The sequence below is a fragment of the Zootoca vivipara genome, chromosome 3 (assembly GCF_963506605.1).
Source record: "Zootoca vivipara chromosome 3, rZooViv1.1, whole genome shotgun sequence".
Classification (NCBI taxonomy): domain Eukaryota; kingdom Metazoa; phylum Chordata; class Lepidosauria; order Squamata; family Lacertidae; genus Zootoca; species Zootoca vivipara.
Genome location: NC_083278.1, coordinates 86,519,257 through 86,545,247, shown reverse-complemented (window position 1 = coordinate 86,545,247; position 25,991 = coordinate 86,519,257). Strand labels below are relative to the sequence as shown.

Sequence of the window (25,991 nt, the reverse complement as noted above, 5' to 3'; positions counted from 1 at the left end):
AGAAGTCAAGTCGTTCGGATGTTGAGGTACCACTGTATTTTTAAAGAACTGAGATGAGGGTTTCTTTGTTTTCTACTCTTGGGTGGAACTGGGCTACTCAAAAGTGAAGTGTGGTTATCCAGCCACCCCAACCTCTTCTCTCATTTTCTCCAGAATGCTTCTGGGTTCAAGTGGTCTGGAAGACATTCGTAGGAAGGGAGAGTCGGGCAGCTGAGGGAATGGCCTTGTCTTGACTTCTATTCTCCACCTGAAATTCTTCAGAAAAGGAAAAGGAAATATATGCTACTGCCTGGCAAGTTTGGAAGAACTACAGGGTGTGTGTTTGTCTTGTGTGTGTGTGTATAGGGGATGACCATGTTTTGTTTGCTTTTTTGTTATTTTATTGGGGAGGGGTAAGAAATATGTAGCAGTGCTATCCCCTCTCATTTCTACATTATTATTTTTTAATGGCAGGTACTATGACCTTTTGATCTCCATCTGTATTTCTTACTATTTCCCCTTTCATTTTTATTACTAAGCAGTTCCTTTCATCTTTTTCTTTCTTTCAGATTTCTCACTTTTTATACATTACCCCATTTTGTACAGATGACTTAAGAAACCACATCACAACAAGGAATGTGACCACAAAAACTGCCTTTGAGACTCCCTGTTCCAAATTTGTCATCCGTTTACCAGTTTCAGACGCATTTGCCCATACCTTATCCTCCATATCATATTGTTAATAGGGCCGTATTTCTTCTTTTATCTACAGTAATAACAGCAAAACAATAGAAGTCTGATCCTGTCTGTCGAAGTCAAGCATTTGCAAGTTTAGCCACAGCAAGCTTCCATGAACCAAACACATACAGGTTTGGGAGGTTCAGGCCTCCCGAATGACTGGCAACCAAAAGCATCAGGCAAGCTTTTACTTAGCCTCCCACCCTGATTCCTTCAGAAGAGGGAAACAGATCTTGAGAAAAGGGGGGTGTTGGTGGTGGTTCTAGACAAGTCAGAGCCAGGATCAATATGCAGCTGCTGGTCAGAAGTGCTGTCAGGAGGGTCAAAGAGGAGCTAATGCTTCATCTAAATCACTTTCCTCTTGTCTCTTTATAGAATCATAGAGTTGGAAGAGACCACAAGGTCCATCCAGTCCAACCCCCTGCCAAGCAGGAAACACCACCAAAGCATTCCTGACAGATGGCTGTCACGCCTCCGCTTAAAGAGCTCCAAAGAAGGAGACTCCACCACACACCTTGGCAGCAAGTTCCATTGTCGAACAGCTCTTACTGTCAGGAAGTTCTTCCTAATGTTTAGGTGGAATCTTCTTTCTTGTAGCTTGAATCCATTGCTCCGTGTCCGCTTCTCTGGAGCAGCACAAAACAACCTTTCTCCCTCCTCTATATGACATCCTTTTATATATTTGAACATGGCTATCATATCACCCCTTAACCTTCTCTTCTCCAGGCTAAACATACCCAGCTCCCTAAGCCATTCCTCATAAGACATTGTTTCCAGGCCTTTGACCATTTTGGTTGCCCTCCTCTGGACACGTTCCAGCTTGTCAGTGTCCTTCTTGAACTGTGGTGCCCAGAACTGGAGATGACCCACATCTTATTCGTGCACTTCACGGATCACAGTAAACCATCATTAATGACACCTTTATGGGCTGCTACAAATGGAGAAAACAAGCCACACTCTGTCCAAAAGAAGCATGGTTTGCTTCACTGCAACAAATACCCATCAATATGCCAAAAACAAACTTTGGTCACAGGCTATGCTTTGTTGGGTGCAAACAAATCATGACTCCTTGTTTCAGAGGTAATTCTAAACCAGGGATTGTGGTTGGTTTCCTCCATGTGCTAGCAGGAAGGAGACAATCAACACAGAAAAGTGTGATTATGGAACACGATTAACTGTGGTTTACTGTGATGTGTCAACAAGGCCACTGAGAAGCTCTGATTTACATATCCAATTTTACGATGTCTCCAGCACTCTCTCCACAAGTAGCAAATCCTATACTACAGTGGCCAGACAAAGGGGTGTCTGTGGTTTTTGGAGCTACGGTTAATTGGGTGTTGCACAATGAGGCATTCAGTGAGATATGCAGACAAAGGATTAAGATGTGTTATTAAGTTCCACTGCTGCAACTAAGAGGTCCCCCAGCTATGTGGATAGGAGAGGGAATCCCATGTATATCCCTGAATTTTAACTTTTTGTCATACAAGCAACAGTGACAGACACAGACAAACAGAAGCCAGAAAATACATCCTCAGCAAGTGGTAAACCTATATACAGGTGTTTTAGGGATATCCGTAAAATTGTTTTGATGTTACACAACATTCCAGCCCCTGATTTCTATACATAAGTATAAAAATTGAACAATTCATGTTGGTTAAACAGCCTTTTCATAGAACAGAGGCTTGTAATTTTTGGGGGGATGCCCATCCTGAAATTATCAGTAAATGTCCTAGAAGCAACAACTATGGGTTGCAGCTGAAAACTAGATGAACATGTATGTGTATGATGTACAGGTAGGAGGAAGCTGCGCAAAAACCACCTGGCAGATTCTTTTGGTCTTTTGTCACTTGTGATGATTCTGCTACTACCATTCTCTGTCAATTTGGCAATTGGTTATTAATTATTATTGAAAATGAAGGTACCTTAAACCTCTAGCCTGGCTGGCTTGTCCTTGATCAAGAACAATCCCTCCCCAGATGAGATCCGGCAGGACAGGGCAGAGATTTGGCACACCGTTCTCACAGATAGCTGACTTGATGTTGGAATCCTCGCAGGAGGGGGCTCTACAGAGTGATCCTCCTTCCTCACCAATGTCAGTGGTGGGTATTGAAAGCTCATGAAATGTATGAGGAAATTAAACAAATTAAGGTGCTCATGGGAATAAATTATTCCATGACGGAAATAGCTGCTGTAATAAAATGATATATTACATATATTTGCATGCAACTTCAAAGGAGCTTCTCGGCATATACAGGTTCTTGCTTCCCTTAAACCAGGAAATATCCAGCCAGCTGTAACCTATTTCCCTTGAAAATGCCGTATTTATTTGTTGCATTTCTTTGTATTCCTCAAGAAGTTTGTTACGGCTACACAATGACCTTGTGAACTAGGTTTTCCACATCTAAACCTAACATTCTAGCTACTAGAATAACTTGAAGCCATTCTTGTGGCACTGCAAAATAGAAGGCAGATGGGATTTATTTATGTGGTAACATTTGTGTACCACCCATAACTTCTATGATCTGAGCAGCAGGCAATATAACTTAAAAGCTATATACTGTACATATAGTTTTGGACCAGCTGAAGTTTCTAGACTGTTCTCAAAGGGAGCTTCATGTACAATTATTTGCAGCAATGCAAATGGGAGATTACCAGGGCATGGATAATGGTAGCAAGGCTAGAGTTCGCACAGCAGATCTTTCCCTTCGTCCCTCCTGCAGTGTCTTGCACCTCTAAAAAACTTCTTCAGAGGGTCATAGAGACCTACAGAACATTATGGGCTGTGTCTTATGGGGCTGCAGTGGAAGGAGAGGAATCACCTGAAATCAGGTGAAGAAATCTTGCAGAGCTCTCCTCATGCAAGATTCTTCCACCTCATTTCAGATGATTCCCCTTCCCATTTCATCCCTATACAACCCAAAACAAAATTTTCAGTAGATTCCCCCTGAGTCTCTGGAGAAGTTTTTCAGGAAATACAGGGGTCTGCAGATGAGAGGAGGAAAATATTGGCTGCATGAGCTACCATCTGCTCATGCAACCATTGGATACAACCCAATATCCTTAGAGGAAATGATAATTGATTGAGTATCACATTTTGCAGTCCGGAAGGTTGTGAACTATGTAAACCAGCAGTGCTGTTGTTTTAGGTTTGCAAATGCTGCCGTCAGATCCCCTCCAGTTTAAGTGAGGAAAAGAATGGGCATAGATATTTGTTAAAACTTTGCTAGTTAAGAAGAAAACATAGTATATGAATGTACACTGAGTGATCTTCAAATCATTTTAATTTTTCTGCTCTTCAATTCATTTTGCTGAGAAATCCCAGCAAAATTATATGAATCTTAACTATACATTATCAACATTTTGCAGTGGCAAGATAATATGTTTGTGTTTAATCTTAGGAAAGTAAAGTCCTGCAAAGTGTCCCAAAGTGTTTACTGGAAACTGACTATATTGTATTAAGCCTTGGTAAAATAGTGTGAGATACTACAAACAAAATCAAGCCTGAGGATTCTAACCCTATTTACATGCCTGATGGATATCATGTATTTCACAACTGAACTTTAAAAAACAGAAGAACAATTTAATTTTCATTAACACAGACAAACTTTAATTTTCATAGCTTCTCTCTCACCACCATAGTATTTTGATGCCTCATATGCCTGCATTCTGTCCTGATGAATCTTACAGAACAGGATGTGTGAAATGGCCTGCAGTTTAGAATACCCCATAATTCCAAATAACAACTAGAGGAAGATAAACAGATATTAAAAGGGGAGACAGCCCAATCTGATTATCTGGATAGGCCATTTTCTGGTACACAGTGAGAAGCAACTTTTCAAAGTCCCCAAGGATAGAATTGACAATTGCCAGTAGAAATCAAAAGAAACCCAAGATTTTAATGCTGCTGGAACCAGGTGACCAGTGGGCCCCCACCCTGTGCACAGCAGAGAATGCTGACTGGAGGCTTGAGGAGACAGGGACAGGATGAGACAGAAAAACAAAGAAGGGGGATTGGAAGAGATTGGTCTGAACCTTCTTTAGTAAAAGGCCAAAGATTTATATGATCTGAGGAGAAACCAGAGGCTTGGACCTTGAACAGCTGCAATATTTGGTTGCAGGACCCCCTTTGTCTAGAAATATCTACATATGATTATAGCTCCACACTATTGTATTCATCATCACCATCACCACCACCACCACCGTCACCATCATCACAAAGAAGTGCCTGACATTTTCCATGCCATGTGGCATAGAATATTTTTGAAAGACAACATGAAACATCAGCGACTCTCTAATGAGAGAGAGAATGAACTACTGATGCAATCAAAAGAACAGAAAATGAAAATTAAGTTCAGAAAATAAGCTTAACCCATTACTCATGGGACATGAAACCACCAGTAAACACTTGTCTGCTGGGTAGCATACAGCATGCCAGCAAAGTCTGTAAAATTAGCAGGGACAGCTGGAAACAGGAGAGGTACACCACAGAGTTTACCATAAAGACTTCTGCAATCTAGTCTGATGGGAAGAATGTGCTCTCTTTGTCTCTTCTTGCCTAAAAGAATGTTGACCAATAAACACACCTTTCAGGGAAATCATCACATGGAAGGTGGGCAAGGGCAAGAATAAAAACAAGGATGAAAGTCGAGAAAACACACAAACACAAGCAACAACAAAGCCCCAGTGGCCAATTTTAGTGAATGAAAACTTATTTGGAAGGGTGTATATCCACGTGGTGACAGAACCAAGGAGAAAGGGCCAGTAACTGCCCTATCTCATGTCCTACTGCCCCACACTACGAAAGGGGAACAGGAAAGCAGTTTGCTAGGGGTTGGGAGTGGGAGGTAATCTGAAGGCAGAGGAAGAGAATTCAGCACATCTTTATCAGGTGAAGTGCTGAATTTGAACACAGCGCATAACCAAGGCACAGTACATACCTAAGCACAACTAATTTGCATTATGTTGAGATACCAGCTATGAGATGGTTGCTGTATCAGATTATTTAGCATTATTTAGTGTTCATGAATAGCCTTGTAAGCAATAATAGGTATTTTGGGGGGAGGGGGAGCTCATTCCCACGCTCACCTAAAATTTTGCTAATCTTGTCAGAATTCTAATTTCCTTAAAAATTACTCATATGTTTCTCTTAAACATGAGCTTTCCAATCTGCTGCAAAAATTTTCCTCTCAAGCTTGTGAACCTTTCCCCAAGGAAAAAGAAATGTCCCCAGTCTTGGCTTAAAGCAACATTTCCCAGAACAAAAGCTTTTATTTTACCCTTGGGCAAATAATCGGGGAGAACTATCTGCATAACTGTTCTTGCATTTGTTTACAATCAATATGTATTTTACTCAACTGATTGTTTTCTATCATTTTAGGTACCATTATGCTTGACTATTGCAGCCAACAGGGCTAACTGCATACACTAGGGCTGACATTTCTTCCAAAATAAAATAAAATAAAAAATGACAAACTTTATTGCTAAGGCCACCAAGTTGCTTTTATGCCATCTGCATATACAGATGAAGAACAGAGGTCTAGAGCCCCTGAAAACTTACCACTGAAATATTTCCAGAAAGATGAGTATAGATTCTAGTGACAGATTGTAAATTAGAGAATTTATTAACTATTCTTATTTTATTGATATTCTTTGGCTGCAATCCTACACACAATGACTAGGGAGTAAGCCCCATTGAACGCAGTGAGACTTATTTCCAAGTAAACACGCAGAGGTTTGTACTGTTGTAACGTATTTCTTTGCCACACTGCCAAGAATATTACTGGTATTATTAAAGAATACCATTCCAAAAGGCCCCACTTCAGATTCCGCATCAATTTTGCATCTTTCTCTAGTCCCTTGATAATTGGGTAGTGCTGTTTGAGTAGGTTTTTTTGAATTTCAAATGGAGAATTATGTTCCAAGTGTACATACTAACTTTCTTATCCTTCTCTCAGTGCTCAAAGGAAATAAAGGTAAGTGAAATGCTTTCATCTTCTCTTCTCATCCAACACCCCCCCCTCCCCGCCCCTATGACAAAGTATCCAGAAAGATCCTCCTTCCATCAGCAGCATTAATGTTTTCAAATACTTCAACCATTTTAGAATCTGGATTACCGGGATTGCATTGAAAAACTTGCCTGCTATACTAGAATATTTTTTTAAAGGCGTTTCAGAGCAAACTTGCATTATGGATTTCCCACAGATTTCCCCTCATTTTAGAGGTCAAAACACAGGTATTGCTTAGTCTATAGTAACAATTTATTGTAATGCCAAACAATGAGATTAATAGGAGATCACTATCTTGTTTCATAAGAACTACTTGCTACTTCAATACTACAGGTGTTTCTGTAGTTGAGTTGATAAAAATTCAACTACAGACCTATCCAATGTCAGAGTAAACCCACTGAAATTGACAGGCTTCTGATTTTAATGGGTCTACTCCAAGCGTCACTTACTTGGGATATCGCTCAGAAAGGTGATAAGCAAAAGAGAGCAAGGCTTGAGATGGAAAAAGAAATTGGGAGAGGGAATTGTTTGTGACCCATTGTTTAAACTTTTTCCTTTGAAGGGAATAAATTATATGACATGCAACAGGAGGTTTTTTTGGTTTTCATTTCTCAAAGAAGTCTTTACACATTTAACAAGTTTTGCAATATATTTAGTGATCCTTATAGGACAGAAAGAATTGCAAAAGGTGCTATTAGACCTAGAATGGCACCAGAAGATCTGTCAGACAGTTTATTGGTTATATAAAATCATGCCCAGGAAAGCAATTTTAAATATATACTGTGGGAAACAATTCTCAGTCGCATTCCTCAAAAAAAATTTTTTTTTAAAGAAATAAGTATATTCTTGTTTTTCTTTACTAGTTCACAGATTTCCACAGCTCTGTGGAATATATTCCCTGAGGGCTGATTCTGGCATTTCAAATAGATGGTTAAAAAGGCTGACTTGTTTGTATGATTAGATACATCTGAAATGTGTAATTTATTGTTCTGGTTTCTCAGTTTTAATTATTTTATGGTTTTGGATTTAGCAAGCTGCCTTGAAACACATTTGAGTGAACAAATACATGTTAATAGCAGTACAGTATTTCTGGGAATATGAAAGAATACTAATCCCAAAGATACACTATAGCAGTAATGTTACAGCCCATAAGGACTCCAGAACAAGCTTCCCTGACTTTTGGTTCCCCAGAAGATCTAAAACCAAGTGATTGGCTTGTTTTTGACCACTGTGTGGTTTGTTTCTTCCACTGCTGTACTGGGGTTTTCTGTATGTTGATTATATTGGTGAGTTTTAATTGTATTTGTTAGCTTAAAGTTTTTATTATATTTTAATGTTCTATTGGGTAAACCGCTCTTGGATTCTTTTTTAAAATGAGGAGTGCTTTATAAATACAAACAAGTCCCCCAGTCTAAGCAATTTAGCTTAGAGTCCTCTACAGTAAGGACTATGGGAATATTGCAGTCAAAGTAGAAACACTTTTTAGTCACATTAGTTTCAGTGAAACAGAGCTAAGCATGGGGTTAAATCTTTTCCCATTGAAATACAGATGTGCCTTTTGAATTTGCAAATGTAAAGAATGTGTGAACATTGGTGTTTATCTCATGTTAGCTAGGAACAGTAAGACAAAGGCGAAGGCCAAGCCACAGAAAAATATGTAGTAGCGGGGGGGGGGCAATAAAGGGAGACCACCCGAAGCCTTAGATCAGTGGTGGCCAAACTTGGCCCTCCAGCTGTTTTTGGACGACAACAACAACATAATAATACAGTCATACCTCAATTTACGATCGCTGCGGTTTGCGATCGATCGGTTTGCGACCGCCGCAGACCCGGAAGTGCTTACATCTGGGTTCTGCGGCGCGCGGATGCGCAGAAGCGATCTGCGCAGAAGCGCTCTATCGGCGCTTCGTGCACACGCAGAAGAGGTGCTCCGTTTACGACCTCCTCTGGGAGCGACTGGCTCGCCGGAACCAATTGAGGTCGTAAACGGAGGTACCACTGTAATAATTTATTTATTATTTATACCCCGCCCATCTGTCTGGGCTTCTCCAGCCACTCTGGATGGCTTACAACAAAATATTAAAATACAATAAAACATCAAACATAAAGAACTTCCCTAAACAGGGCTGCCTTCAGATGTCTTCTAAAAGTCTGGTAGTTGTTTATCTCTTTGACATCTGGTGAGAGGGCATTCCACAGGGCGTGTGCCACTACCGAGAAGGACCAGTGGTCAGGGATGATGGAAGTTGTAGTCCCAAAACATCTGGAGGGCCAAGTTTGGCCATCACTGCCTTAGATGAACTTTCTCCAAAAGGTAAGTTTAGGGTAAATTCATTTATCCCTGTCATGCATGCCCTTGAAGCCCATCTAGACAGAAAAGCAACAGTGTACAGGTGTGTAGCTGACAATTTTTCATTTTTGGCAAACCTGCAAGTAACCAAGGAGCAGATTCACAATGGAATTGAGATGCTGATGCAAAAGTATCTAGTCGATGAACTCTTGCACTTCCACCCATACGTCAAACAAGCTCCTCCTGAAAAAGAATATTTCAGCCACCAAGATAAGTATCAAATAATATTCCAGGAGAAAATTCAGACAGCTTTTCCAAATGTGGAAACAATTTTCAGTTTGTTATTGTGTTTAATGGTTACAAACTATTCTGGCGAAAGATCATTTTCTAGACTAATAAGGATAAATAATGATATACAGTCAACAATGTTCCAAGATCGGTTGCCTGAGCTGTATAGGCTTGCTGATTTTAATGATACGTATAAGTAATTGATAATTTTGCATCCCAAAGAGCTTGAAAGAAGCTGTTCTGACTTTGTATATAGTGTAATGATGTAACATAACTATGATCCGCTATTAATGTTCTGTGTGAACATTGTCATTAATTCCATACTTTTGTAAATTTATTAAAGGTTATAAATGTATAAACAATGGTTTTTATCAATGCTAAAATTTCAGCAATGCTCTACTTTCATTGAGCAGTTAAAGAAGAGAACGGGCTTTTGTTTTTCATGATCAGATTTTTGGGCCTCCCAAGGTCTCCTAGTCCAGGGCCTCCATTTGCTTTAATCCAGGCTTGGCTTTGGGTGCTTAGGAGAACCCTGAGAATAGTGTGTCAATAAGGAACCATTCTGTTTGGCAAGTAGAAATGCTTGTGCGGATGTAAAGACTGAAACAGTACGATGTTAAATTCTACCCACAATTGTCTTCCATTCCATCATTTTGGTTTTTAATGAGATAGCACCCTAAAATTCTGTTGGCTCCCTTAACATTTTGTGCTGAATAATTAAACCAACACACATGAAAGCATCAGCACATATCAAATATTCTACTCAAACTTCACTCATCAGAAACTTAAAAAATGTTTTTCATGATTGTGATGACTCATGGTATTAGTTGACCCAACTAAGAATGTCCTTGCCTTCATAATCATTTGACACAATCACCAAAACTTACTTTTCATTTAGTTTTGGCATGGTAAACTTCCTTTACTGGTCCATCTAAGCTCTAAAATAGCACAAACACACTTATAAAGTTTGCTCATGGAGTAGAACACTAAACAAGAGAAATGAAATTCTGTGTCTATAGCAGAAATTCAAGTATTATGCATAGCTTATGCAAGGGGAGGGGAATATCCCAGTTGGATGATGCAAACTACAGTGGTACCTCAGTTTAAGTACACAATTGGTTCTGTAAGTCTGTATTAACCTGAAGCGTACTTAACCTGAAGCGAATTTTCCCATTGAAAGTAATGGAAAGTGGATTAATCCGTTCCAAACGGTCCGCGGAGTACTCAACCTGAAGCGTACTTAACCCGAAGTATGAGTGTAATTGGTTCTGGAAGTCTGTACTTAACCTGAAGCGTACTTAACCTGAAGTGAACTTTCCCATTGAAAGTAATGGAAAGTGGATTAATCCATTCCAAATGGGTCCGCAGAGTACTTAAACTGAAAGTACTCAAACCAAAGCGTACTTAAACCGAGGTATGACTGTACTCCATGACTGGGTTAGGAAACCTGTGGCCCTCTGCCTTATTTCAAGCAGCTCAAAAAGGCAGCAGGGATGTGGTGGCAGATAGAGTGAGCTATACAATCCTGCCATGCTTCACCTCCTAACTGACTTCTCCCATAGGACCATGACCTTTCACGTGAAAAATGTTATCCACCCCGGCTTAAAGATTGCCACAGAGAAGAAAGAAGGAGTGGAAATTTTCCTCTATTGCTACAGACAAAGCAGATTTCCTCATGCACTTGCCCAATTCCATATCCAAGCTCATTTTTTCATGCCTATCCTGAAATTGTGGCCCTTACCATGCATCAATGTACAAGCAAATGGGTGAGTCAACACCACCTAGAAAGCTGATAACATCAAAAAGAATGCACTGCCACAGGTTCTCAGAATGGCTTGCACAATTCCAACACAGCAAAACAAACAAACAAACAAACAAGCAAACACCTAACACAGCTCCATCTAGAAAAGGCAAGGTCAGCACAACACATACAAAAACAGTACTTCAACACACTAACCCAGGGGTAGTTAATGTGGTGTCATCCAGATGTGGCAGGACAACTCTCCTCATTCCTGACCGTTGGTCATTATGGCTAGAGATGATGGAAGCTGGTGCCCAATGACATTTGAAGGGTACCAGCTTGGCTACCTCTGTTCTAAAAAGGCTGAAATCTTATAAGGCCTTGGAAAATAAAAGGGTGTTGCCAAAAAGATATCAGATTCAGCATCAGGTGAACCTCACTAGGGAAGGCATTCAAAAGCCAGGATGACACAACTGAAAAAGACCACCCTCCTCACTTCTGAAGGCAGTGGGACACAAAGAATTGCCTCTGAAAATGTCATGTGGGAGAAGGTAGTCAATAAGCCAGTTGACTATGAAACACGTTGTGGGGAATTCATATTTTTTGTGACATTTGCATCCTGTTAATAAATACTGACACTTTACAAGCATCAATGGAAGGCAGAGATGGAAGTCATCCTTCCTTTCATAGAGAAAATGGTTTGGTATTGGTAAGCACACGACAGATTCCAACCTTACATATGAAGTAATCATTAGGTAAAAACGTTAGGGTTAGATCTGGGAAAATATTTTCTTAATGCAATGATAGTTCAGCAACAGAACATGAAGCAGAACAGAAGGTGTGTGTGTGTGTGTGTGTGTGTGTGTGTGTGTGTGTTTGTGTGTGTGCAATTTTTAGTTTTCCAATATAACCCCCAATATTAGCCAAATTATAAGAATAACAATTAATTCCCAAAGTATACAGTTATCAAAATGCCAATAAACTTCCAATCAATACATTTTAGTTAAAGTGGCTCCCCACATGGTGGTTTGGGTGCATTTCCGATATTATATCACTGTGTTCCATAATCTTAATGTCAGTTACATTTCAGTTATAATAATCCCTTAGTCAACAGCTACATAATTAATGATTTCCATTCGTGATGTTACAATGTAAAAATTTATAAAGCTTCAAGTGAGGAACTCAAACTATTATCTTTATTCTGCCCTGCGTGTGAAAACTATCAGGTCCATGGAGAATCCTTCTGTCCATGTATGGCGTTGTCTCTTTCACTTCCCAGCTATTGTTTTCTCCCATCGTGACTTGGGGCAGAACTGAATCTCAAAGTTTCTCAGAGGTCTTATCTCTCTGTCCCTTGCTTCGATGTCTCAGAACAGGCAACAGTCTGTTAGAAACCATTCTGTCTCACTAGTAAAACTTGTCACAGATCTTTGCCATTTCCCCCTCAGCCTAGGAAAAGGTGGGCAGTTTTTGAACACACTGAAGATTTAATATTCCTTTCCAACTCCCAGAATCTTTGCATTATTCTTATCATAGCCCCAAAATTCTTTCCCTTCCAGCTAGAGATTTATGGCCCAATTAAAATCTTAGATTACATTCTTTCAGAAGCACACACAAATCTCAGTCTCTTTTTCCTTGTCTGTTGTTTTTAAATGGTGAGGGTAATTACTCTGTCTTTCCAACACAGTCATACTTGAGCTTTCCCTCCCCATCCTTTCCTCATTTCAGATCACACGCAGTTTCCATTTTTGCTAGTTAATATCAATATTACTCCAATGTCCCTTCCTCACTTGTAAATATATTTTTTTTATCTTGTATTCCAGAGAGGGTTGTCAGATCATAAATAAAAGCAGCTTAGAATAAACAAACTGTGGGCTTCCCTCTCTCCAACCGACTCTTGCACCGAAGAAAATCTTATCTCAATTCAAACCTTTGTTCCATGTGGCTGATATATGTTACTGTATGTTGTTGCAACCCCTTCCCATCACACGGCGGTACTTTAAAGCCAATTAAAGATCCAATTAAACAGAGAACCCCTGTTTCTTAATGGTGGTGTGGGAGGGCTTTTGCCAGGTGATATGTTTTTGCACTCGGTGCTTCCCTACCTCCCACATTCCATGTCGGAGAGTCAGGTACCAAGATGAACTGCGAGTGAAGTCCATTCCCCCCTGTCCCTGGGGGAAATTTGCTAGGATGATTTACCACCCTCTGTCATCCTTGTTTTTCATTTGCGGATGATTCCCCGCTGTCTTGGGGGCTGCCTCCAGGAAGGGAGGTGGGACCGGAAGCCGAAATAAGTATTCTAAAGGGGGTTTAGCGTCAACTACCTGCTCTGTCCATCACCACCAGCTGCTACAGGAATACCTGACTATTCTAGGTTCTGTGTCCATTCTGCCTCCATTGACTCCATCAGCTCAAGATTAAGCAAAGCTGTCTCTCAAGGGTGTGTCATGAAGTTTGGAGGAGAGAAAAACCCACTATGACATGGGCGTAGTTATGATAACTGAGATACAATAGAAAAAACATTTACGATAGCTGAACAACTGGGAAACAACTTTGATTGGTAGCATATTTAAAGAGCAATCAGGATAGCACATGAAGGTTAGTCTGAGCAAGTCACCTTGGTTAATATGTGATCTTACAAGGCCAAAAGCAACTTGCAAACAAGCATCACTCTCATTCCACCCCTATCAAATATAATCACAGGGGGGAAAGAAAGCTAACCAGAAGCCAATCCAAGAGATTGCTTCGACCCAGAGAAGCAATTTATTCAATATGATTTTTTTTTAATCCCCAGATTACTGTCAAGGATGGTGGGGTGGGGTGGGGGGAGAATTCAAGCATAACACGGAGATAGGAAATCTTCCAAAGGGAATGGTACAGATGAATGCTTGAAGGCTGTTGGGAGTTACTAGCAAACAGAACAAAGGGGCATAAACTTAGAAACTGTACACAAGGCAGCCAGCCACTGGCAGAATTTTTTTGCATGCAGAACCAAACATATGGAACAAAGACTACCAAAAGCAGTGCAAGGGAACAATTAGCATAAACAGTTTTGAGACTATCTTGGAAAAATTTCAAGGAAGAAAAATACTGTGGGATACATCACATAACATAGAAGAAGGCAGGGCCCCAGACGTATTTCTCCTGGCTTGCCTATGTCCTTAAGTGACCTGGGTTTTTGTGTGTGTGTGCCTTCAACCAGTAAATAGGCTATTCAAGGTCAGAACAGTACTATAGTAGCATAACTCCCTCCAGCAAGATAAGAGCTTGACATTGCTAAGCCACACAGAAGAGCAGAGCCTCTCCTCCAGAAACGCCATGTTATCTGCAAGCAGAATTGTTTTGCTCTATTTGTACAAGTTTTGTTCCCGAAAGCACTGGTGTAACTTCATCACTAGTTCTGACAAGATTTTGCTCATTTAACAGGGTTATGTTTTTTTAAAAAATTATTATGAAAGGGGCCCAGTACTGCAACAGAACTGATCACTGCTTTTAAGTTACATATCAATAACTGCTTTTAGGTTATATACAGATACATTCAATTTCTCACTGGAGGAAAAGCAAACATTTTATACTACACTTGATGTTTAAAGCCTTGATCATACAATATATTATGTGGAACAGAGCTGTGGGTGCATGTAACAAACTGCACAATTAATTGGGCAACTGGTAGTCACTAGTCACAAAAACAAGGAAATCTGCCATATTCAAGGGTGGCCAACTTCCAGGAGACTGTGATCTTCTCACAGAGTTAAAAACTGGAAGTGATCTACCTGTTTTACTGGGGTTCAGGTCAAAGCTGTTGAGCTTTTTTTGGAGGGGGAAAATGCTCTGTTTTAGTGGGGTTCAGGGAAGAAAGTTTCATGGGGGGGCTGGCAAAATTTTAAGGGGAGCGGGATTAGCCGCTCACCAAAATGTTGCTGTGGAAGCAGTCTGCCACACAGCTACTGGTAAAACTCCCATCTTCCGTTCAAGAGAAATGGAGAAATTGCAGCAAAGGGCGAAGGGGCGGGGCCAGGTCCTCTTAGGCAAAAGCAAAGGAACAGGAGCCCGTTATTGACAGCGATCGACTAGAACAGGGGTCAGCAAACCTTTCCAGCAGGGGGTCGGTCCACTGTCCCTCAGACCTTGGGGGGGGCAGACTATATTTTGAAAAAAAACATTCCTATGTTCCACAAATAACCCAGAGGTGCATTTTAAATAAAAGGAAACATTCTACTCATGTAAAAACATGCTGATTCCCGGACCGTCCGTGGGCCGGATTTAGAAGGTGATTGGGCCGCATCCAGACCCCGGGCCTTAGTTTGGGGTCCCCTGGACTAGAACCTCAATTGACCTGTTGTACATCTCTGCCAGATCTGAACAATTTCCTTGAGCAGATCCATTGGCTACATTAGCAGGACAGACCAAACTACAAAGTGATGCCTTTTTAAGGGAAGCTGGAACACTTCTGAAGAACGTCTCGGCAAAAACCTTTCCAGCTCCTGATTTAGCAGAAGATAGTTGTCTCCTACTAGATTCACAGGCTGGCAAACTACCGGTAGGGCTCATACAAAGATGCAGAAACAAAATCAGAAATGTAAAGGGCATTGTGAAACAAAGACTGAAGTGGCACTCTCCCAACTGAGCGAGGTTTTCATGCATGTTTATTAAAAGGAAGCTAACTGCACATGAAACTGGCCACGGTAACAGTACTGAACATTCTGAATGGCAAGATTTCACATCTGAACAGGGTTTGGACTCTTACCAAGAACAAATAAATAAATAAATAAATAAATAAATAAATAAATAAATATTATGCCCGCCCGGCAACAAAAGGAGGCTTACAGAGAGGGAGTTAACCTGAAACCATGCTTGTCAAGAGCTTTGCACATTTAACCTTTTTGAACCTATTACAATCACTCTGAGGACAAATTCTAATTAGTTAATTTAAAACTACTGTTACTCACTTCATTAATTAGTGCTTGGGACTGTGTGTTTTTGGTGGGCGGTGGTGCAGGGGAAAAGAACGATACGGCAATGGCTGAAGCTTTCTTTTTGGGAACAGGAAATGTGATGCCCCAATCACACTGCAACTGTGATAAGTGCACATTTAAGGGTATAAATTGGCAAATCTGAACAGGACCCCTTGGAGAAGCATTAAACTCTATGGCACTCAATAATTTTGACATGCTTTTTTCCAGCAGGAGTCATGTTTTGTTCTAGCAGAGACATAATTTGTGTGGGTTGGGCAGTCTTTAGTGCTGCTTCAGTGTGATTTCCCAGCAATTCTTCACCCCCCTGAAACATTTTGCAAGTGTACCCAAAACACCAAAGCAAAGCTAATTAGCTTTTGATCTGTAAGCATACAGAGAACCTTAAAAAAAGAAGCTTATTATAACATTTACTTGAGATGAATTGAAAAGCTGTTTAGACATATGGGGAATGATCAACTTCTGTCTACTAGGGTGCTAGAACTACACTGAAGTAGTCATCATACCTGTTTGGTATCTTCTACTCCTAAAATCTGTGTGATCAGCTACTGAAAATGTTCTTGTCCAAGGAAACTGGGGTGCCCTTCTTGCCCCAAATGGGATGCAGATCATGGACATGCACTGAAGATGAGGTATGCCAGATACAGGTCACAAACATATTTTACGGCTTGGGCATCAGAGCCACAGAGCAACCAGATATAGTATAGAAATGACTGGATACTTTTTTTAGCTTGAAGGTTTACAAAGGTCTTCTCCCAAACGGGAGCCCATTAAAAGTTATGCTAACTTAAGCTTTCTGCAGGCATGAGGACAGCATGGAAATGCACAGAAAAGAACTGCAAAAACAAGTTCTACCCTGATTTGGAGAAAACCATCTTAAGTGAGGAGACTCCTCTATCAGCGGAGTCTTCCCATTCATTTTTAAACCTGTTTTAATGTAATATGCAGGACCCAGGTGGCGCTGTGGTTAAACCACTGAGCCTAGGGCTTGCTGACCAGAAGGTCAGCGGTTCGAATCCCTGTGACGGGGTGAGCTCCCGTTGCTTGGTCCCAGCTCCTGCCAACCTAGCAGTTCGAAAGCACGTCAAAATGCAAGTAGATAAATAGGAACCGCTACAGCGGGAAGGTAAACGGCGTTTCCATGTGCTGCTCTGGTTTGCCAGAAGCGGCTTTGTCATGCTGGCCACATGACCTGGAAGCTGTACGCCGGCTCCCTCGGCCAATAATGTGAGATGAGCGCGCAACCCCAGAGTCGGTCACGACTGGACCTAATGGTCAGGGGTCCCTTTACCTTTTAATGTAATATGCAACAGTTAAAACACATTGGAGTATCATACTTCTCAGGAGGCCACATTGTACCCTTTGATTTACAGGTTCTGATACCTCAGAACTTTCAGATATATAGCTAACACTTTCCCCATGTTTAAGCATGCTAAAGCCTCTGAGAAGATTACATATAACTTTTTTTTTGCCATGAATTGAAACTGTAACATGGGAAGCGGAACTGAGGGAGAAAATATGCCCTTATTCAATGTTAGGAGACATTTCAATGTTCATACATAAGCCATTTTCTGGCTACTTTTTCTCCAAACTTCCATGTCCCTTTGCTCAATTCTGATACATCTTCTGCTTCTCTACAGTGTTGGTTCTGAACCACTGGCTTAGTTGCCTTACAGCAGTGTTTGTATACCACTTACTGACCTTTGCCACCTTATGCATTCCAGCTGGCAGACATTGTCAGCATGGGATCCTCACCTTATAAACATTTTAATGAGCAATATGATGTAAAACTTTAAGAAATCTGATTTGTATATCAGCTGAATTATAACCAAAGCTTTTGAGAATGTATAGCAAAATAATATATCTGCAAATTCTCTCGTTTGTCAGTCAAAACAAAATAAAGTGATCTATTTACAGTTTCAAGTATTTTATCAGTTTAGAAACAGTGAATAGAGACAGCCCTATAAGAGGTGTGGGGTGGGTGGGTTTCCTGAGAAAACAAGACCATCAGCAGAAGTTTTGTTTAGTTTTCATAGAACAAAATTCATGTTTTAGCTTTTAGGGGCCAAGATGTTCTTTTTGGGGGGTCTGGGAGGAAGGCCAGGAGGGATCTGTGTGACTCAAGATGGAATTCTAAGTTCAAAATGTTTTCAACATTATGGGCAATGTTACAAACACAAACACACATATACACATACACACAGAGCCCAAAACGTATGGACTCAGCTTTTTTATTTCACACAACTTGTTAATGAAATTTTTTTTTAAAAAAAACTGATGGAGAAAAAAAATCAAGTCATGTGTGAATCTATATTGGAATTATGTATTTATGGAAACATGATGTTATATAAATGCAAACAACCCCTAAGCAAATAGTAATACTTAGATACTTTCACCTAGTTATCTTTAGAGAGATGTTTGATGAGCAAGGAGGAAAACAGTGAATGTGAAAAGGAGTCATTTATAGCTGATTGTAGGGTGACAGCTTATTGGAAATCTTGCCTAGTTTGCATGTATGTAGTGCATTATGCAATGTGTGATGAGGATGTTAGCAAAAAGGTCCTGTGCAAACAAACAATAGCAATGAATGCATTGCAGCAACTGCCTGTGTTTCAAGTAGCTGGAAAATAACAGCATCTAATGAAGGGTGGGCTATAACTAATATACTAGTTTCTAGACACTTTAGTTGGCTTGGATATGAACATGCTAACACAGCATATAGGTATAGGCTCTCGCATTTATATCTATTGCAAACAATCTCAGAGCAGATTATATTAAAGACTAGGACACAATGCTTATGCAAATGTAAATAGCCCGACATACATACGCCATATTTGTTCAGCTGCACGTAGTTTTTTAATGTCTGCATAATTTGTTTACGAAGTCCACTAAGCTCAACAAGGAACCAATTTTAAGAGAATTGTTCCGAGGTGAACCTAGCTGCCAGGGCTTTATTTCCCAGAGGAGCTAATATTACAAAAGCTCTAAAGGAGGCCTAAAATGCCAACAAAATGCAAAACAGGCCCACCCAGGGAGACATGTCCTTAGAAATCAGCATGCTTAGATCATGTCAGGCTCTCCATCTTTACTGCACAAATGCCAAACAAGGTCAAGGACTGTGTTCATAAAGCACTACAGAAACTGAGTTATTTAAATTAGCAGCAGCAGCAGCAGTTTCCTACACCGCTGAATTAGTATACATATGTGCAGCAAACCCAAAGCTCCAAATGCTTTCCCAACACTGTCTGAGAGAGACTACAAAACACACAGAAACATTTAGAGGCAGGGTCATGTGAACAACTTTGAAGTGGACTTGCTGCCACAGAGTTGAAATCCCTTCCGGCCTCCCTCACAGGACTTCCTGTGCCAGCAAATGTGGTTATGGTGGGTCTTATTTAGCAAGGACACCATTCCCACTCTGGGCAGATATACACATAATTGTGAAGCATAAGAAATCCTGGAGAACCCAAAGGGGCTATGGACTGTAAATCTTTCACTAATACCTGACTTGACCAGCAAAAAATAAAAATAAACCATTTGATTAATATTTCTGCTTACATTTCAGATTGTACTGTTGTTTAAAATTTTGTTTTATATTTTAATAAGCCCCCTCTACCTATTTCTAAAAGTTCCTCCATTTAGCTGTGATTTTTACCAGATGGATCTCCTGTTATGACACTTTTAATTACTGAAGCATACTGGAAGCCAGAGGAAGCTATAATATACTGGTAATAAAGAGAAGGCTACCAACTGGAAAGAGTTCCTTGGAGATTTATGTTCCTGAAACTGGTTCACTCTCCAAATCACTTGGAAACAAACTTCATATGCTGCTAAAATCTGGAAACAGTTGGATAGTGTGAGTCAAACAATAAATCAGTGTTTAGCGTAATAGAAATGTAAACATGCAACTCCTGTTGCTGCTAACTGTAATACACTGTGCTTTGGAAAAAATGTTTTAAAGGGAGGCAGCAGGAATTTGATGTCTCTCCATTCCCAACCTTATTGCTGAATGACTTGTTGCTCAAAATCCATGTTAGTCACTCAGACTCCTTCCTTGCCATTGCCAAATAACAGTAATGTAGTTAATCACCATGTGTGTCCAGCGCCAATTTAATAATATCAGTTTAAAGACTTGTGGTCGCTGTCTCCAAGGTACTCCTTGGACCTAACATGAGATTTTAAAAAAGAGCAGGCTGCCTGTGATCGCATTAAAATTTCCCTTTCTTCTGACTTATAAGTTGGAGAAGGAGGCCGGGGGCCACCTATTTTTAAGAGGAGACCAAGAACTTTTTTTTTCATCCTTCCTGATATGCATATTCATTCTCTTTGTTAAACGTGCCTCCATCTTGGAAGTGGGCTCTTGCTCTTTTCTGATTCACGATCGCTTGCAGCAGCTGTATCTATAAACTGCACCCAATTATTCTGTGCAACACAGGGCTGCTGGTGCGGGAAAACATAGAAGCAGGGTTTACAGCTATTATATCTGGCACAGCTCACTAAAGTTGACCCATTAAAATAATTTTGCTTGTTAAGACAGATATCAGATACATTTGCTTAATTTTGCAATAAATACCTCTCGGTTAATGTTTCAAGACTGATGAGGCAGAGCTCTTCCTTGTGAATATGTTTATATAAAGTACACAACAAGAATCTGGAAGAGCTCTAGCCACTAAAGCAGGCATCCCCAAACTTTAGCCCTCCAGATGTTTTGGACTACAATTCCCATCATCCCTGACCACTGGTCCTGTTAGCTAGGGATCGTGGGAGTTGTAGGCCAAAACATCTGGAGGGCCGCAGTTTGGGGATGCCTGCACTAAAGCATACCTTTTAGGTTTCTGGAGGCCTTCTAATGTTCTGACAAAATTACATGCAAGTAGATATATTTGTATGAGTGTCAAGTGATCACAAGTGGCAGCTTTGCTTGATAAGCCAAGGCTCCATGATGGATTAAGTTTACACTTAAACTGTTAACTTTCAGGAGGGTAAGTATACCACAGAGTTGAACACTGCAAGTGCCTACTCATGTTTCATGTAAGATGTTAAACATGAAGCCAAGATTTGCCAGTTCAGAAATACCCGATAAAAATTAAGTAAGCAATTATTCAAATTTAACAAAGTTTCTTGAGTAGTTTTCTCTCCCCGCAAAAAAAAAAGTTGTATACACTTTACCTTAAGAATTCACCAATCATAAATCTAAAAGAGATGGATCGATCTTCACAATTACCTTCTTCTACACCACAAATTACCCACCCCCAATAAAATGGTAGTATAATTTAGTGCAGGCATCCCCAAACTTCGGCCCTCCAGATGTTTTGGACTACAATTCCCATCTTCCCCGACCACTGGTCCTGTTAGCTAGGGATCATGGGAGTTGTAGGCCAAAATATTTGGAGGGCCGCAGTTTGGGAATGCCTGATTTAGTCGATAGAGGTTACACCAAAGAAGGTGACAGGCCATTAACTATCTAGAACTTTTGTATTCCTAGCAAAATTCTCAAAGTTATACTTATTCATGTGAGATAAACAACTGTGGAGATTACAATTAGCATTGTAACAAGCACTTGCTGAAGCACTGGCCTTCCTTTTCACAAATATAGTCAGCTAGCATTAAAACAATGAAATAAACTGTGTAATTTGCTTGCATTGGAAGTCAACAAAAGATTATTTCTAGTGCTCTCTTCCTTAAAAGAATCTTGATAACATGCATTGCACTTAACCTTTTCACATGAGACCATTATGACTTGTATTTAAATCTTATCACCCCATTATTGCTAAAGAATGTTTGAAGGTGTCTGAACAATATATTTTCATAAAATATGTCTAAGTGCTTAACTAGATGTTAAATTTGACAGCAGCTGTCATAGGGTCAAAGTAAATGTGATGGTAAATGCATATTTGCATTTAATGTGCCTAGTTTTAAAAATGAAAACAGCAGCTACTGGGTGTTGTGTTTGATAACTATCAGGACTACAGCACATAGAGAGGGTGAGTTTAACCCTTTCCCTCGTGCTATTTATGGGCCTGGGGCCAGAGACCTATCTTCTCAATGCAAATAGCAGCTTTTGAGAAACATTCCTTATGACTGATTAAGTTCACTTATTACAATTTTACTTATGCTGGTCTGCAGTAATGCAGATCTTAATGCATACAGAGGTGTACAGAGAAGGTGGAGTTCCTCCAAATATCTGGGGTCCAAACCACCTACGCCTTAAATGGCTAAAACCAATACTCTGAATTGGCCTTGGAAACTCTGGTAACCAGAGCAGTCATTTGTGAGTTGGAGGTATCTTGTCCTCAGCTGTAGCCAGTCAACAATGCAGTCAGCGTTCTGGACATTGTTCAAAGGTAGACTCTTAAAGGATGCCTTGCAACTAGGCTACTGGACCTTGGTAGGCAGGGACACTTATTTCTCAAGCAGACAAGATGAATATACCACAATATACCACTCAAAGTGCTTTTTTGGGGGAAGGAACATTCCTGGCTACAGTGGCCTCTCAAAGCTAGGTCCAGTGTACTCCCAAGCCCCAAAGCCTCCTTCAGTATGATCAGTATTAATCCTAATCAAAAATTAATCCTGTCTAATTACACTTTGTTCTTTTGCAAATTACTCGGCACTGCGTTCCATAGACGTTCACAATCCAAGTGTATGCACATTGAACATCTACAATAAAAACAAACCTATGGAGGATGTATTTGTCCAATCAGTTACCTGAGACCATTTCTTTCTTTCAATATCCTACACTGTCTAGACTAGGTATTTGAACAAGCAGGTCTTCCACCTTAGATACGGCGTCCATTTAAGGACACTAGAAACCTTTAAAGCCTTTGAGGTTTTCTTTCAGGTTAACAACTTGTAACTTTCTCTTTGGAAGCCTTCATCTGTTGAGACGTAAAGCAAAACAAGAGGTTTTTCCATGGATTCTTATCTCTAAGGTAAAGTACATTTAAGCCTGAAGCTCTGAAGCAGACCTTTCAAGACTGAACTACAGAGCGCGCACACGGTGGGGGGGGGGGGCTGGAAAAGGAACAGAGCTGCACTCAGCTCCAAAAATGGAAGAAAAGAAAACTAATGAAGCCAGTGCATTTCCCCCACCACTTCCAATGCTTCCATTTTAGGAGCAAAATTAGTTTATTAGCAAGTCTGCTAAATGTATTGCACAGTAACTTTCAAGTTAAATATTCCTTCATGTGCTTGGTCAAAACAGCTTTTTGGACCACAGATTCCCAACTGCACTTTAAGAAAAGCATTCTTACAGCTTGCCTAAATACTGCTTAATCTGGAACAGCCTTTTTCTATTCTCATAGGGCATAGTTTAGGGGGAAATGCTATTGAACAACAACATATAACAAAATTATTTGGTAGCTTGATCCTATTCCCTGTTAAATATTGCATTAAAAAGATGAGAATTAAATTTAACCTGTGCTCTGTCCATTTGCAAAATGAAGCTTGTTGCATTGCATTCCCCACTCCTGACTACACAGGCTGGAAGATTGGCTACCAACTTACTCACAATGCTATAATGATGCACCACCAGGCATACAGAGGCTGTGGCAGGGAAACATGCATCACTTCCTGGTTCACATTACTCTGACCCCACTCTTTCAGTAGTTGAGATTCAGAGATAAAGAAACACACAAGCTAGCACAACAGCCAGAGTTCTAGACACTTTGATTTATGCCCCTCAATAAAAATATCCACCAGCTACAGTTGAAACACGTTGCAACAATGTAGGTTCACTGCATAGGAAAACACAATGAAGGGGTTAACAAGACACCCAACCTGGGCAAAGGCATGAGTTGGGGCTGTCACTCATGCAGCTGTGACATTGCTAAATAGTAGCATTTAATTAATTTACTTTATTTCATTTTTTTGATACGTGAGTTGTGCCATTTGCTATGGTTATTCACTGCTGTTTTTCGTGTATTATTCAGTTAAAGTTGCTACTGGGATAGTGCGTTGACTGACCAGATGACTGACATACAAGCAGGGGATAGCTCAGCCAGTAGAGCATGAGACTCTTAATCTCAGGGATGTGGGTTTGAGCCCCGCGTTGGGCAAAGGATTCCTGCATTGCAGTGGGTTGGATAAGATGACCCTTGTAGTCCAGTCCAACTCAACAATTCTGTGATTCGATGATCAGCCTGTCACTGGCATTTTATATGTTTCCCCTAATGAAAAAAAATATGAGAAAAATCTCTGCACCTTAAATCCCCTTGGGTGGGGGGGGGCGTGGTCAATGGAATAAAGAGGGAAAAGATGGAACCTTCAACCAATACCATTTCAGGAAGCTACAAGCTGCTTGCAATACAGCCAGTGTTGGCTCAGCTCTAATAGTATTATATACTTAAGGATGGATCTGGCATGGGAAGCTGCATGGCTTTACCAGCATAGCCACATACAATCATACTCTTGGCTTTTGTCAATTAAAAGTCAGAGAGGTTTGATGCCCCCAAAAACTTCCTGCATGAACAGCAAGAGGTACAATTAAATGTCATGAGAACAGGAATATCCTATATGAGGTGCTGCACTTACTGTTCGATTCGTGGAGACAGATACAGTTTGGGGAAAACTTGAGTAGCTTCTGTATCCTCAAAGCTGACGGAAAGAAGAGCAACATCTTCCCCGGGGTCTTCATTTGCATCCTACAAACAAACATACACAAAAAGAAAACAACTTCAGACTGAAAGTAGACATAAGCTCAATAATAGGAGAGAGTCCAAGGCTTGTTCAAGAGGTTTGCAGTCTGCAAGTCCAACCCATTAAAAAATGTCTAGAGACAACTTGCTCAGCACTGAGGGGCACACTGGAAAACAGAACATTAGCAGGGGCAAATCTGCATATTTTAGGTGTGTGTGGTCGACATAAATTACATGTCATTGCTATGAACATGGCAGGTGTCAAACTACTGCTAGTGGGCATGTCACAGTATTCTTCTGCAGAAATTGTTGCCCTCAAAACTCAACTCAGCTCTTAATAATAATAAAAAAATTATAACTGTAACAAACAAGGAATATGGGTTGATTCTTTGCTTCATGATTTGTAATCTTGAGACATTTTGCCACCACCATTTCAATTTGCCCTTTGCAACTATGAATGCAAGATTATTTTTAAAATCAAGGAAGTGAGTTTATGGTTTCCTAGATGCCAAATGTGGCCATGTGCATGGACTATTCTGCTGACCCTCCCAAAATTTGAAAAACGTAGTTCTCCAATTGTTTCAATCAGATTGGCTTTCTTTGTTTTTGTTTTAAAAGTTGTAAGAGGACTTGTGAGCAACCAAGCAACATCTCTTTCCAATGCTGTTAACACCCCAGAGAATAAATATTCTGGCAAAAAGTCCCATGGCTCAGAAGTAGAGCACATGCTCTGCATGCAGAATGTAATCAGGTTCGTTCACTGGTAGAAAGGCTGGGAAAGGCTGAAATCCAAAAGAGCTGCTGTCCCAATACTGGGCTAGATGCAGCAATGGTCTTAATTTGGGAATAAATCAGTTTGCTCTATTTCAATAATTCAGAAGGGTATTTGCATTGCTCCTAAATGTTTGTATGTTGTTGCACACCTCCCTGATGCTTTGCAAGAGGGGGGTTATATAAATACTATGATAAATATATATACTTAATTATTTATTTGGTAAAGAGATAACAATACAACTATGTAAGCATGATGGAATCCTTTCTCTGATTATCGCAACTTGAAAGAGAAATACTCTATGGGGGGTAAACCAAGCCAGAGGTATCACAGATGACACTTGCAGGAAGAATTTGTAGCATGCCTGGACAAGAGCTGGAGGTCATGCAGGCCTGCTTATAATACTGAGTCACTTCTATATGCATGTCTGTATTTAAGTCCCACTGTCTGCTCCCTATCTGCTGGGGGGGGGGGAACACCCCAAGACATCGGGGAGCCCGGGGCTGCATATGTATTGTTTTGCACACTTAACTGCACTTTCTCTAAGCAGAGTGCACTTACTGAAG

General features: G+C 40.4%; 1 protein-coding gene across 1 annotated transcript in view; it reads right to left on the bottom strand.

Annotated features, from left to right (window-relative positions):
* BABAM2 (BRISC and BRCA1 A complex member 2) overlaps positions 1–25,991 on the bottom strand; it is a 132,229-nt gene that overhangs the window by 63,238 nt on the left and 43,000 nt on the right. The window contains exon 7 of the mRNA XM_035111504.2: positions 24,550–24,659. Coding sequence (XP_034967395.1) covers positions 24,550–24,659 — 110 coding nt within the window. The remainder of the gene's footprint in view (positions 1–24,549; positions 24,660–25,991) is intronic.